Source organism: Primulina eburnea, chromosome 9, assembly GCF_022965805.1.
Source record: "Primulina eburnea isolate SZY01 chromosome 9, ASM2296580v1, whole genome shotgun sequence".
NCBI lineage: Eukaryota > Viridiplantae > Streptophyta > Magnoliopsida > Lamiales > Gesneriaceae > Primulina > Primulina eburnea.
Genome location: NC_133109.1, coordinates 2,335,502 through 2,352,296, shown reverse-complemented (window position 1 = coordinate 2,352,296; position 16,795 = coordinate 2,335,502). Strand labels below are relative to the sequence as shown.

Sequence of the window (16,795 nt, the reverse complement as noted above, 5' to 3'; positions counted from 1 at the left end):
AATTCAATGTCACGAGTCCATTTTCGATATATATTCGAGTACGGATGTTATATGAAGTATGAACAATATAAAGTAGAATATTTAGCCACTTATATTGATTGAAAAGCTGGAATTTGTACAACAAAACATGGAGTTTTTTTTAAAAAAAAAATAGAAGAAGAATTAACTCAAATAGTTGGACGAGATTTCTCAACACGAATCTTGATCTTATGCAAATGGATTAAGAAAACATGAATCTGAATCGGAGGAGTAAGACAAACACCTCGGTACTAGGTAAAAACACTACAGGTTTACTTTCGTGACACAATAACAGACGTGTTGTTAGGAAATAACTTTCTACAAATGTTTAATCATATACACAAGTAGATGAGACCTAGAATACTATTGCTCACAACACCATGTGATCACAGGGTCATGGTCCAGAGACTAAGAGAAACATTTTTCAGAAAAATGTCGATTTAGTTTCACAGTAAGCCTGATGATGAAGGAAAACTTCTAAACCTGGAAATGAAATATTCTAGATGATTTTGGGAAACAATGCTACAATTAAGAGTTGTGAAAAATCTTCAACCAGAAGAAATAGAATTCTTAAAGATAGTTTTACACCAGAAAGATATAGATTTTGAATAAAATTCTCCCTAGAAAATATCGAGAGGATGATTAGAGAAAACTACAATGGAGATACCTGGCATGGTAAGAAAAAACCAACTCAAAGCCACCTTTAAAATAAAGGTAGGCAAGGAATATGAGTTCTTCAGATGCAAGCCCATCCCGATAAACATTTTCGATCAAAAGGATATGCAAATTATTATAAGGAACATTTGAACATTGGTTTAATCAAAGCATGAATATCACATATATCATTCTATATTTTATGGTAAAAAAATCATGGTAAGACAGAAAAATAATACCTACCAGAGATCATTTGATTAGTTGTATATTCAAAACTAAAATGTTCTTTAAATTTGATTGCAAGTTTGAATTATATCAAATTCGGATGAAGAAAGAAAGAAAGAAATTCACAGATTTCTCAATACCACAAGGATATTATATTTTGGAAGTATTACATATGGGGTTAGGTCATGCTCCTCGGATATTACAAGGAAAGATGGATAATATGTTTAAAGATTATTTCATTTTTATGTTTATATATATTGATGATATTTTGATAATATCTAAAAATATGAATGAACATGTTAAACATTTAACGGTTTTCTCTAAAACGTGTAAACAAGAAGAACTGGTCCTATCTCAAAATAAGGCAGTCATTAATTACTACAACAAAGATTTAATTTCTCGGAGTAGAAATTGACGAGTCATGAATAATTATGTTGGAACATATTGAGCAAAAAGTGCAAATTTGTTAGATAAACTCGAAGATATGAAACGATTTCAATTTTTTTAGGAGTTAATAATTTTGTTGTGATGTTTATTAAATATATAGCAAAACATAGAAATTTTTTCATTCTATTACTAAAGAAAAATGCAAGATTCATATAGACAGAAGAATAAGCTAAAGGATTTATCCAACTAAAAGATATTTGAAAAAAATCGTCCAAAATGGTTATTCATCAAGACGAAGATAAGATGATATTATATACAGATGTTAGTGATCATTGGTGCACAACAGTTTTTACGAAACCACAATAGCATGAGAACAAACATGCATATATTGCAATAGATTATTCTCATATGTAGAAGACATAAGATGGAACATCAACGAAAAGGAATTCTATGTGGTAAAAATGGCTGTTGAGAAATGACCATCATTTTATTTGCTAAGAAATTTACTTCGAAAGTTTATAATACATAAGTCAATGCTTCTTGAAAATATAATTGAATATAAATTCGAGAAGATAAGATTATTAAAATGACAAGCTTTATGTCAAAAATATATTTTTGATATTGTTAGTATTAAATATCATTACAATATTATTGTGGATTTCTTAACATGAGATGAAAGCATTAATGTCGATGTCATCATGAAAATGTAGAGACATTTGAGGAAATACCTTAAAATACTTCAAAACGAGTTCAACATGCTTGCCCTAAATATAGAAGTTGTGGGTAGGCTACAACAAACCGATATGATAATTTTCTCTGATCGAATTACAAGATGTTTATATGTTTATACTCAGTTATAATATATAATGTGAAGGCCTATCGTTCAGGCTACTGAGAAGCCACTAGTTTCCTAAATGGGGAGTTTTTGAGTACATGGCTCTATACCTAGAGCAGGAGATTTCAATTACCTTTAGCACAATTGATAAGTTAAGATCATATCTAAATGAGTCGGCTCAAAGAAAATTGAGACTCCGGATTCTGAACTCGATTCATCAAGTCAACCCTTCACCTCGTGAATTGAAGAGAAAGAGATCAACCTTAGACATCAAACTGACAAGGAAAAACTAAGGTTGTTAATAACGAGTTTACAGTTTATCTATTGAGTGGGTTCATGTGAGACCGTCTCACGGATCTTAATCTGTGAGACAGATCAACCCTACTCATATTCATATTCACAATAAAAAGTAATACTCTTAGCATAAAAAGTAATATTTTTTCATGGATGACCCAAATAAGAGATTCGTCTCACGAATACGACCCGTGAAACCGTCTCACACAAGTTTTTGTCTTATCTATTTCACGTATATCAATAGACTTGGGAGAAATTAAAAATAAGAATAAGAATTAACTCAATCACAAATCAAGTTGATATAGCAGGAAAATATCATAGACATGGATGAAACCAAATTCATATCCTAAAGAGGTCAAGATGTGGTATGAATTTGGGCATTTTGCCTTTATACTACATCAATAATCTTCTCAGAAACTTCAGCATACCTAAGTGGATCTAGGAAGCTATTCACGAAATATGGGCAAACAATTATTTTTTGTCCAGTTAAGATATTATGAACTTTACTTTTTTATTGAAGCACCAGAACCAACTGAACAAAAAAATTTCTATTTAAATTTTATCAAAACTCGGTAAATGGATCTTTTCTGTTAAACATCGTGATAGGATAAAAACTGCAAGTTTTGCAGAAGACATGTTTGAAAATAAAATAAATCTTTTGTGGAACAACAAACTATGGCTCATGTTAGAAGATGGTTAGAAAGCATTTGCCCATAATGCTCAGACTATAAAAAGCCAGAATTCGGCAAAGGTTTTCAGCCAAGATATGACTGAAAGCATACAACAGATACAAGTTCAAGAGGTGAAGTACCACACAAGTCACGATTCTCCGGAGACCATATATAAGTAAAAGATTCCCCAACAAAGTTAAAAAATCCATGTGTTTCAACCATTCTATTAGTGAAGGATGAACCACTCAACCACCACAACGTGACAAACCACTAACTAGTGGTACACCAACCAAAAGATGTCGACCACAACTAACAAAGAACTTTACAAGTCTAAAATCTAAGTTTCAAATCTGATGAAGCTTTCATAAATACAAGTCATAAGGAAGTTGAGATTATCAAATATTTCTTCAATTTCTTCTTTCAATAAAATTGTAAAAATTCTCATAATTTATGTTTTTGTAATTACATCTATTATAAGTAGCTAAACAAGTTTCTCCTCTTCTATGAGAACTTACTATGTAATAATATTATGTATATTTGAATAAAAGAACCAAGGTTTTCTAATCCCTCTCATGTATTATTTTCAAATTAAATCTATTTAATATATATCCTAGGGTAGGAAACGATACAATATTGTGTTAAGTGCTTTCTGTTGTGATTGTATAGTTAGGCTGTGAGAAGTAGTATGTAAAATAGGACGGTATTCTGGTCAAATAGCTACAATGTTTAATTTATGTCACAGAAGGCTGATGAGCTAATAATAATAATCTCATATATATGGTATATAAGTTGGAAACATTGCATAGTCCTATACTTTTGGACAAACTTGATAGGGGTAACAATATAACATAATAAAATCTGAAAAAATATATATAAATAAATAAAATAATATATATACATGAATAATATATATACATGAGTAGGTCATTTGTGAGACGGTCTAACGAATCTGTATCTGTTGGACGGGTCAAACCGACCGATATTCACAATAAAAAGTAATACTATTAGCATAAAAAGTAATATTTTTTCATGGATGACCTAAATAAGATATCAGTATCACAAAATACAACCTTTGAGACCGTTTCACACAAATTTTTGTCTATATACATATGAGAAAAGTAAGTCATGTGCAAGCCATGTGCAAAAGTAAAGATATTTTAGTCTTTTAATAATATCATGGAGTAGAAAATAAAATAAAACTTAAGGTAAAGAGTTAAAAACAAGATTTCATGAGCCTAGAGATTAAAAAAGAAATTATGTTTGAAATTAGGATTAATCTTTAAATATTTTGTATATTTTTTAATTTAATTTAATTTAATTTAATAAATATAATATAACTGACACGAGATATATAAACGAATCCATGGTGGACTATCAAGTCAATTTTAACATTTCATTTTCATACTAGAGTCAACCTAATTAAAATCAAACACCCTTATTTTCAAATTATAAAAATATTAAAGTTTTAAATTAATAAAAAAACAAGAAAAGCTATTTTTGCTAAATTTACATATTGATATTACATTTCAATAAATTCTTTATTTTTATATACGTTTTTAAATTTTAACATAAAAATCATTTTTATATTAATATAATATCTAAATTTTTCATATTATTTTTTTAAAAAAAACGCACACTTGAGTATAAAATACAGGAGATTCTCTTAAACGAAGTTCTAACCCTTATCCTTATTAAATTGAATTACCAAATTTGTCCCTGTCATCCTCATTTCCACCACTTTTGACTTTTGTGCTCGCAAAAGCTCCCTTTTCTGCCTTCACCATTTGCGTCAGTTCTCTGGATTGAAGCTGAGAAAAATGAGTAGATGCAAGAGATTTGAGGTTATCGACTACTCCCCGTCATATGTCATCAAAGAAACCTCCATTTTCAGCCCATACAGAAGCATTCTGCTGAATCCCTCGCTTCCCTTCCTTCCCCTTTCTTGAATCTGAGCTTGACCAGGCTTTTGAACTTCTGCATTTCACCCCGAATCCACCCTTGTTTTTGGATGAATTCGACGCTATCACGGATCTGATCCAGATCGAGGAATACCCAGTTTACTCCACAACTCGCCGGGTCACCCGCTGTAAGGAATTTGGGTATGGAACCGAGCGTCATTTGAAGTCGCTCAGCGATCGGGTGTCGGATTTGGAGCTGGGTTTTGACAGGCTCCAGAAGGAGAAGCCGAGGAGGGGGAAGAAGATTGGGGAGAGGAAGTACACGTGGACGGCTGAGATTAAGGGCCCTGAGAAAGATGGGTTGACCGGAAGTATAAGTTGACGGCGGAGATCAAGGACGGGAAGGATGAAAAGCATGGGCTGGAGAAGAACTACAAATGGACTGCTGAGATTAAGGGAAAGGGCCGGGATCACGTGCCGATCGAGAGAACGTACACTTATAAGGTGTCGAGTGGCGGCGGAAGGGGCGAATCGGATAAGGGTGAGAACAAGAGATGCGAGAAAGGGAAAGGGAAGGGTGAAGCTCGGATTGTTGAGATTGAAGATCCCTCCAATCATCGGGCCGTTGTTTTAAGGCAGGTTAGTATGTGGATCTATAGCCATTTTCGATCGACATTTGTTTTTGTTATCTGAATTCGGGGAAAGCAGAGGAAGAAGAAATAGATAGCTTGAAAGATTAGGGTTTATGGGGCTTTTGTTTTTGTGCATATTGTACCTCTGAGCGTTGGCTGGCAAGATTTTTAATGTAACTTTGCAAAGCATGAAAGAGGGTTCTCAAAATAGTTTATTTCTATTTTCACTGCATGATATATGAGGTAATTTTCAGTTTTACTGGCTTATATTTGCTGTATTCTGTGTTATTTTTGCATCTTGTGGCTATAGGCTTTTGCCAAGAGAGTGGAGAAGAGCAGGGGTAAGAGAAGGGTGTTGTCTCCAGAAGATGCGGCGGCGCTGATTCAGATTACTTTCCGAGCTTATCTTATTCGAAGATCTCAGGCTTTGCGTGCGCTTCGAGAGCTGGCTGTTGCCAAGACCAAGCTAAAGGAGATCAGGGCTTTGTTCCACAACTTCACTTATCGTAGACGCCTCGCCCGCGATGCGGAGGAGCGGCAGAGGTTCTCCGAAAAGATCATCGTTCTTCTTCTCACCGTTGATGCCATTGAGGTATCAGAAAGCTGCATGTGGACATTCTTATAAGCATAATGTTTCGTCAAGGGGAGTTATGATCATCCGAAACACCGCAATATTGAAATTACGTCTTAAAACAATACCCTTGTCCCATATCAGTTTGTGTTGGAAACTTGGAAGGATTTATATCGAGCTCTTCTAGTAAATTTGGTTAATCGTTCCTGCAGAACAATTATGAATACGAAAAAGTAGTTTGTGTAGCTAACTGTGTTCTGTCTTGTTTATAATACTTAACCCTTCTATGTATTGTTTGAATTCCATCAGGGTGCTGATCGAACAGTTCGAGCTGCTAAAAGATCTATGGTGGACGAGCTGGAAGCAATGCTGGATGTCGTAGACCCTCAACCACCTGGGAAATCCTTCTCCACGAGGAGGAGACAATTCGATATGCCCGATGGCTCAATGAATAAGGAACTCGCAGCAGGTGTTGCACAAGTGATTCAAATGCTCGATCAAGAGGCGAATGGTTCCGAAACTCTCGAAGAATGATTGTTCCACCGGTTCGTTGTTTAGAATCACTTGGTTTACTTATCCCCCTGTTGTATTTCGTGTATGTTTTTCGATTATTGTTAGTCAATGGCTTAAGATTACCAGTTCAAAAGCTTGGCGAGGTTTCTACTTAACTTTGATCCTAAGAACTGATGTCTTACTTTAACTTTCCTGCTGTTGAGTTGTCTGTCTTTGGAGATTACTATGTTATTTATCCTCATATGTTGTGCCTATTATTTCACTTTAAACTTTTCATTTGTGCATCTGTAAGTAAAACTTCAAAGTGTGATGTATACCTTTGAAACCATCGATTATGAGTTTGATTTGCGAGCTTGAACTTGTACATTCGATGGTAATATTATTTTTAACACTTCAAATCTTAATTTTATTTTAAATTAATATTTTTGAAATCGTCTTACACAAGTTTTTGTCTTGATTCACGTATGTTTATAACTCATCCAACAGTAGGGTCGGTTTAGAAATTGACCAAACGTCCGTGAACAAGGAACAAGTATAGTACAGACGATTAAAAATTTGATGGACGAAATTAATGTATGGATACATTTCTCCATTTTCTTAAAAACAAAAAATACATTGTAAAATTTATATTTTGAAGAGTTGAATTGGAAAATACGATATGCGGTTGATTAATGTGTTTTGTAATGTCAATTATGTTGGTTTATTTATTTATTATAATTTTTTGTGATTAATATTCTAGAATTTAGAAATATAAAATTTCGAGTTACAATACGAAATAATTACATTATAGTTTTTTCGAAACAAGAAAAAAATCAATTGAAAAAATTAACTGTAAGGAAAAATGAGACAAAAGCATCCAACAAATATTGAAAGTGTTAAAAACTAAATAAGAAAAAAACCTAAAATGTGTATTTTTTTAATTTCAAAATCTAATTTACTAAACCAATTACTTTAGTACATTATTTAGGTCGTAATTTGCAGGTGAAATAGATGTCGAGATTTCTGTTTAACTTAAACGATAAAAACATTGTGTGTATCATATATCAATGTTGTTCCAGCTGTTGTAATACTTAGTGACAACACGCAGCGGAATAATATATCTCACAAATAAATAATTTAAATAATAATAAATCCGAGATAATTATTCACAAGTATAAATATTTGTGTGATTCATCATGATAAAATAATACTAGAAAAAAAACTTAAATTTACAAAATCTACAGTAGTGATTCTATGAAAAACTATCTTCCTTAACATGTTAAGGAATCAAATTACATCATAAAACAAATAATCAGACTTAAAATGGCTTTCCATGTTAAATCCATTTAGCTCCGCCTGAATTTGACAGCATATCTCCCTTGAATTTGATCATGTTAGTGTAAATGTTGTTAGAAATGTTGTCATCACGGAGAGGAAACATGAATCATTTTATATGATAAGAGCATAGCATTAATAACAACTACATAAGACCAAGAACATCCGAAGCATAAAAATAATAGGCAAATATAATAACTACAATCAGATCACTTAATACTTTTGTTGGTAGCTTCTGCATATTCTTCTTCACCATTATCATCTTTTGTTCCCGATGGTCCAGCTTCATCAGTTTGTGCACCAACTGTTTGATAGTCTCCTTTTTTTGTCCAGAATGGACATCCACTTCCAATAGAAGTACGTAGTTAGCCAATTGATCTTCATAGTGAATGATCAGTTCTTTGGCTTGAACAATTTGTTCGAGGAAAAATTGAATTTGGGCTTGGAGAAGTGCTGGTGTGATCATTATGATGCCATGTCCTGAGGCCGTGGTGCCAACGTTTGGGGCAACAACACGTGATTCAGATCACATATTAGCTCAAAAAGAGCTCAAAAGAAGTATTCAAAAATAAAATATATCTAAACTAAAATTACGACCAATTGGTAACGATGTTAATATAAATCAAATAAAAACATTCCTCAGCAATGGTGCCAAAAATTTGTTGCTCTATTGCTTACTACAAATATACGTTATCAAGTTTAGTACGTGATTAAGTACGGATATCGTTATCACAGATAGTATATATTCAAAAATATACTAAGTACCGTAATTAGAATAGCCAACTTTATTTAGAAAATTTAATATTATGATTTGATTATTTACTAACAAATAAAATAAATTCCAGCACATAAACAATGAAAATCAGTGAAAGAAAGAATCTAGAAGTACGATTTCACTTGTTCTCCATTATATTTAGTTATTATTGGCATCTATATTCATAAACTCAACTCGTTCACTAACCAAGATTTCTTAATTCTTTTTACTCTCTTTCCCAAATGATAAGTAGAAACTAATCACTGAATATCGATTCCAGTATTCTGATTAAGAATCAAATATAAGATAATATAAATAGCAAAATAATTTTTTCAATGGCTTCAATGGAGTAATAGGTCTCTCGAACTCTATAAACAACAATAATGTATTTTCTATTGTCCTATTTTAAATATCATCTCCCTAGTGCAGATTTCAAATAAATATAATAATTCAAATAGTGATCATGTAATTGAACAAAATAAATCCAAAAAACAAAAAAAACAAAAATAAACAAAGAAAAACAATCAAATATATAAATCCATGATTCAAAAATATAATTTTGATCAAACTATCTCGTCCTCTACACAAATTAATTAGTTCATGACAAAATAATATGAAAAACTAGACATGTTTTTCAACATCAAACTAATCAAATAAAGAACCAAGAGGGGAAGAAGAATGTACGTGTGGGTGTGAACGACTCTCTCTCCTTTTGTTTTTGTTCGTGTGCGGCTGAATGATTTTCCCATAGTTTAGGGCTACGTGTTTTATATTCGAGAAAATCCACATAATCCATTTCCTGCGCGCCACGTCGAGCCGTTGCACGCTAAGGATGCGCGAGTGCACGCCATGTTCTGTATGAGTGTGTTGTGCTTCTCAGCAGCACCGTGGAATCGCAGTGCAGCGTATCAGCTTCTGTCTTGCGTCCTTGTTGCCCTCGCAATGGTTGCGTAAGGATATTGCGCTGTTGCGCATCTACTTCTGTCCAAGATATGCGATAGTGCGGTTGCGCTTGAACTTTTGTGCTGTAACTTTTTTTCCAGTTTAGTACATTCCAAGCCTTTAGAACCACATAATGCACGTATTACCTATATTCCTGCAAATGACACTAAAAACATACAAAAACGCCTAATTCCGTCCAATACTAACATAATTCATATCAAATCCTATAATAAATTAAGTGCAAAAGTTGCACTTATCACAATCCTTTTTGAAGAAGATCACGGCTCAAAATAAGAGCATCTTATAACACCCTCCACCCCATCAAAAATCGTGGGGTCCACATGCCACATACACATTACATTAACACATCTATTCTCCACATTCATTTTAACATTCACACTCATTATTTGTGGGTCTCGCTGTCCATTCATTCATCTTACTCTTATTTTACATTAAATAAATTCAATTTCAAAATTTTTAAAAAATTTAAATTATTATTATTTTATATTAATAATAATTTGTCTTTATATATTCAATACGTAAAATAATTTAATTTTACGAGTGTCATTTACTTAAAATTAAAAATTTATTATAAACCTAAAATAAAACGGTACAACATATAATAATAAATAACACTTGCATAAAAATATTAGAAAATAAATTAAACTTAAGAGAAGATGTAAAATACTAATTGATCGGAGAGTTACATTAACGAAAATGAAAATTACAATGAATGAAAATTATAACAATTGAAAATTAAAATAATCGAAAATTACAATAACTGCAAATTAAATATTCCATTTCCCCCTAATCTCTTGACATAGACGTTCGTGGATGATAAGATGCTCATATGTCATTTGCGAAGTATCCTTCGAAAGGATTGCATATTCCTTTAGTTGAACTTTGCCCATAGCAGCTTTTGCTTTCATCTCCTCTACTTCGAGTTGTTTTTGTTTCATTTCAACTTCAACGTTTTTCATGCTTGTATATTCAGTAAACTTTGCAAACATATTGTCCAAGTTTGTTGTCATACACTCCATGTCCGATCTCATTTTACATTTTCCCTTTCTTTTTGCTGCCTTCTGACCCATTGGACGATTTTCTTCTTCAATTAGGTCTACATGTAGACTCACATCTTGGTTGGATGAGGTGTTGCTTGCTCCCGACTCCGAGGTCCTTGCCTTCTTCGTGCTAACAAGGTGATCAACGGACTGTGGAGTAAACATTGGACGGTCTTTTACGATCCTCCACACATGCTCAAGATTAAATGCGATGCCGTTATTTTCCGCACGATATTTTTCATACGCAAGTCATAGTATATCCTCATCATTGTGGCCGCTACGATATGCACTATAAATACTATTGTAATTTGCATTGAAGCGATATACTTTTTTTGGATGATATTGTGCCAGTGCGATCGTATGACACTTGCACTTCTATTGAGTGTACCTGCGGGACGATTGTCATTGTAGTAGCTTGCAACACGTCCCCAGAAAGCTTCCGCCTTTTGATCATTGTCGATGATTGGGTCATCGCTGATAGTGACAAACGATCTCGCTAAGACCTCGTCTTCAACCTTTCTCCAGGTTGACCGTTTTTTTCTACCCTCAGCGCCAGAATCCACATTCTCCAAATTTACGACTTCAATTGGGGATTCACGGTCGGACAATTGAGTCTCTGGGACGAAAGTCGGAGTGGTCGGTTCATTTTCCGTCGGAGAAATAAATGGCATACTGGTTGCATGTGGATTAGATGGATAGTTTGGTGGATATGGATTATATGGATAATTTGGTGGATATGAATTGTAAGGATAATTTGGTGGATGTAGATTATGTGGATAATTTGGTGGGTATGGAAAATATGGATATTTTGGTGGAATTTCCGAATTTTGGGAAGAAGTATTTTCTTCCGGATTTTTTGAATAACTCACGAAATTTCTAAAAAACCCTCGGTAATTTTCATCCATTTCGGAACAAAGTAGGATTTAAGAAATTTTTGAAAAAAATGATTTTGAGATGATAAAAATAGAAGAGAGAAGATTTTTGGAGTGAAGAATAATAGGTTTTGATGTTTGAAATAATTTGTGTAGTGTGTGAATATTTATAGATGAGTATATTATTTTTTTAATAAACTAGCCGTTAAAACAATTTTTTAATTTTAAAAACAAAAACAACTGTTAGTTCTTTATTTAACATTATTTTTTAATTTATTTTAGTTTTCGATTTTTTTTTAAAACATACAAATTTGAAATTTAAAATAATACATTAAATAACATTAAGTAAGGAAAATTCATCATGTGCGTGGGGCCCGCGTTTAGCGACGAGTTTTAAAAATCCGTCGCAAATAGCAACGGTTTGTACCAAACCGTCGCTAAGTTTCGAATTTTTTTTAAAAAAAAAACACTGACACAGGGGCGTTTATATATATGAACGCCCCACACCCTCTCTCATGTGAGTGGGCGTTATAACGCCCACTCACATTGGAGAGAGGGTGTTAAAGGGGTGTTATATTTAACACCAATGCAGGTGCTCTAAACAAGAGCCATATATAAGAAGGATTGGATCCTAAAGCCGGCGTCTTGTATCCGAATGTTTAAAATATCTAACCTTAAGAACTCTAGCCATCAATGAATTGAGGAAATGCATAGTTCTCCATACTCGCGTCACCACAAGAGCTTTATCAAAAACAATTTGATTATGGAAACCCAAGCTACAATAACACTTTGGCTTACAAAGTCATGCTCATTTCAACTTATGCATTCATTGTTTTCCATTGTTATCATTTCACCCACTGTTTTTATGATCGGACAAGTGATTAATTGAACTGGTCTATTTTAAAATAATGGTTCAACTTGTCAGACCGACTTCACCGGACGGTCGGACAGGAACACTTTTATAATATATAAAACAATATAATAATATATCAAATAACATATTTAAATTTTAAAAAATATTAAATGTGTACATAAATAATAATAAAAATATTTACCAAAATTTAAAATCAAACAAAAACATACATATAATCAAAATATAAAATATAATTACATATATTTTTTTAAAAAAACTTGCAAATAAAATAGACTCTATTACTACTAAAATAATATGTTTAACAAAGTTCAAAATTCAAATAAATCACACCCATACATGTATATAACAAAAAAAATCAATATTTTAAATATAAGATACAATTAAATTCTAAAAAAACTATAAAAAAAATAAAAAAAAATATAGTGAATCGATTTGATCGATTTTGACCGTTAAAATGATCAATTAGTGTGGTTTGCACCGGACCAGTTATCGGTTCCCAGTCAAACCGTCTATTTCGGTCCAGTTTTATTTTGAAAACAATGATTCCACCAAAATTTTGGCACAGAGTTTTTGAATTCCTTGACAGACAAAAACATAAATTATGAAAACATAGCATAACACAGGACGAGATAGCCTGCAACACTGATTTAATGAGCACTTCTCGTCCGCCCATAGAGAAATTTTTTTAGCTCTGGCTATGGATTTTTTTGACAGATTTGCTCGCCTAGATATGAAAAATGGAAGTCATTTATTGCGCAATGAGAATATCGGTAGCCCCAAATATAGCTCATGTTCCTTCACCTGCTGAACCGAAAGCACATGTCGGATATCAACAATTTTTTTTGTCTAAGTAGTCGGAGTAAAGGTAATTAAGTGCGGATTTGTCATAATTGATCACCAGTTGTCTAGAATATTATGTTATGTGTGAAAATGTGTAGATTCTATAATTAATATCTAGGAATATTGTATGTATGTTGATATCTCATTGATGAGCCCACTACCCCTGGCTCATCCCAGTCAAATGGAAAATAGTCTAATCAAGGGCTCAGATATTCTCCTATAAATATCATGTTTGAGTGTTTAATTCATTTATTCAATATATTATTTTTCAGCAGCGCTCTTAGCTGATCTTTCCTCTTATATCCTCAGTCTCTCTTAGGGATGTAAATGAGCCGAGCTGTTCGCGAGTTTTTCGGATCTCGGCTCGTTAAAAAGCTCGTTCGGGCTCGTTCGTTAAGCTTATCGAACCGAGCCCGAGCCTTATTTTGGGCTCGACAATTTTGTTGAGCCGAGCTTGAGATTAATGATGTTCGGCTCGTTAGCTCGTGAACATGTTCGATAATAGGTTCGTGAGCTCAAAATTGAGCTCGGCTCGTTTAGCTGGCTCGTGAGCTCGAGCTCGTTTAAGTGGTTCACGAGCTCGGGTTCGAGCTCGGCTCGTTTAGGTAGATCGTGAGCTCGAATTTGAGATAATTAATTAGTTATAATATTAAAATAATTATGTATGATAAATAATACTAAATTAAAAATTAAAAATCTATACATATTATAAAAGTGTGAATTAAGGTCAAAGTTATTTGTTTTTATTTGCTTTTAGATGAAGTAAACATATATTTTTCACAAAATATTAAATTGAATATGATTTGTTTTATTTTGTAAATCTATAATCTTTTGAATGAGTTATATATGCAAGAAGTTTCTCAGAAAAAAAATTAATATATATAAATTTAATATTTCCAATAATATAGTATGAAATATAAAAAAAAATTATGTTATCTTAATTTTGAATTTTTGTATTAACATATTGCATAAATATGTTATATCATTAAAGAGTTGAACACTTTTTGATAAATATAATAAAATATTAATTAAATCATATTTTGTCAGTTGTCTAGAAGATAGAATAACCAAAATTCATTGATTTTATTTGTTTGTAGATTAAGTTAAAATATTTACAAAAAATAAATGTCATTTGTAGAATACTGAAATAACAAAATTCTTTGATTTTATTTGCTTGATGAAACAAATTTTTTTCTACAAAACACTTAATTGTGTGGAGATTTGTAGATGCATCAAATAGAGAAGAATACACATTTCTTCTCATAAGATTTGCTAATGAAGATGGCGAGAATATTGTTTTTCAAAGAGAAGAAAAATTTGATGACAAAAAAATCGTGAAAGCAATATAAATTGAAAATATAAAAGAAGAAAAAATTTGACGCAATAATTTAATTTAAGGTTTAGAATATATTATGTATATTATTTTTTTATTTTCCATAAATCAATAACACGTGATAAAATAAGTGGTCAACGTTATGTATTATACTTTTTTCTTCTCTCAAATTTAATTTTAATACCTATTGTGATATCAATTTTATATTATATTTTCTCCAATGTCTAATTTATACAAAATTATTATATTTATTACTAATATGTTTTTCAACAATTATTAATTTATTTAGATTGTGCTTGGATAAATTGATTTCAAATTTATGGATTAGAATTATAATTTTATTGTTAACAATGAAACAATATATCAAATCTTGAATCTACACATTACTTATTTACATATTATTATTTATATAAAGTAGAATAAATTTCAAATAACATTATTATTTGGTGGACTTGAACAATATCATAACTAACATGAAATACTACTATATAAACATGAAATGAGTGGATTTGAAGTTTATGATGTAACATATCTAAATAACAAAAATACATTTGAATGTATTGAAATCCATGGATTTGAAATCCTTCCAATCAAGAATAACGTTAGATTTATAACACATAAAATTTTTTAAACAAATATCTTTTACAATCATTTTATAATACATATAGTATAAATTATATTACATTGAATTTCCTACGGATAATGCTAAAGGTACAACTAATATATAGTATTGCGATATTTACAACAATTATATCTTGAGATTTTGTTATTATCTAATGAGATTTTATATTTAATTTATCATGAGATTTTGATAAATTAAATTTCTATTGATTTTTTTGAGTAAATTAATCTCTTCTGATCTCATTTCTTTAAGAACAATTATTGATAATAGAAATGTATTTTCACGTGCGTCGCACGTATCTTTACTTAGTTATATTAAATTACGAAGTAATACATTACCAATAACTTCAGTAATAACACAAGCGAAGTTAAATAATATATTTTACTTCGGATGTTTAAAAACACAGGGCTTCACTATATTTTTTTTATTATATTTTACTTCGGTATATCAATGTTGACGAAGTAAAAAAATAAGAAAAATAATTTCATGCTGAAGTAATAAGATGAACCGCGCAGATTAACAAATGAAACTAAACTATGCTGAACATTTAGCGGCGGTTTGTCATTAAAAACCGTCGCTGATTTAATCAGCGACGGTTTGTCGCTTAAAAACCGTCGCCGATTTAATCAGCGACGGTGTGTCGCTTAAAAACCGTCTTCATCACTTCCGAACGAGCCGAGCCCGAGCTCGAAACCAAAAGCTCGTAACGAGCCCGAGCCTGATACTGTTCGGCTCGGCTCATTTACATCCCTAGTCTCTCTGACTTGAGCGTTGGAGGGGCTACGTCGAGACACCCTCCTAGCCCACTTTTAACGGTCTTATTCGTGATTTCAGGCTCAGGACAATTTCGAAATCTGCGTCTAGACTAGTGACACTTACTGTAATCGGACCCTAAATTTTCCGTAAGTATCATATGTATTTCCCCTTGTATATTATTATACCTAATTTGCATGAGTGATTTAGAATATGTTAGTTTTATTCAATTATATAAATAAATAAAAACAACGGTTGTCTCTTAACTAGAACAAGCCTGTGTGAGCAAAACTATATAATAGACTCTATGATAAAATAAAAAATAAGAAAACTTTATAATTGACTCTTATTTATAAAAACTTCATATTCATATTCTGGTTTAAAAATGTGTGGTAGTCAATGTAATTAATATGCATATAGCCACCGTCTCACTCCGTTAATAGAATAGTAAGATAAACCAACTAAAATAAGAGAAATATTCGGTCTCTCCAAACGTGTTTAAGTTAGATGAAATAGGTGAGTATTTAATCAATAATCAATAATTCGATTTTCTCTGTCAACATTTTTTGGATTGAGTTTACTATAGAGAGTTTGTTATGAGTGGGACTTGGACCTAACTCAACCCTAAAAACTAGCTCAATGGAGAAGATTGTCCAAGATCATATATATAACTTTCAGCGATTTTATTCGACCAATGTGGGATAACTAACACACCCCCTCACGTCCAGGAAT

General features: G+C 32.0%; 2 protein-coding genes across 2 annotated transcripts; one reads left to right on the top strand and one right to left on the bottom strand.

Moving 5' to 3' along the window:
* Window positions 1-4,774: 4,774 nt before the first annotated feature.
* LOC140841093 (BAG family molecular chaperone regulator 7-like) lies at window positions 4,775-6,952 on the top strand. Its single transcript, XM_073208287.1, is given in 5 exon segments — window positions 4,775-5,009; window positions 5,011-5,343; window positions 5,346-5,621; window positions 5,925-6,206; window positions 6,495-6,952. Coding segments are annotated over 5 exon segments (1,224 nt in total). The 5' UTR covers window positions 4,775-4,901; the 3' UTR covers window positions 6,720-6,952.
* Window positions 6,953-10,496: 3,544 nt separating this feature from the next.
* LOC140842117 (uncharacterized) lies at window positions 10,497-11,440 on the bottom strand. Its single transcript, XM_073209930.1, has 2 exons — window positions 11,158-11,440; window positions 10,497-10,942 (listed from the first exon to the last, which is right to left on the bottom strand). Exons 1-2 carry the CDS (start codon window positions 11,438-11,440, stop codon window positions 10,497-10,499), a joined length of 729 nt encoding a protein of 242 aa, XP_073066031.1.
* Window positions 11,441-16,795: the final 5,355 nt, after the last annotated feature.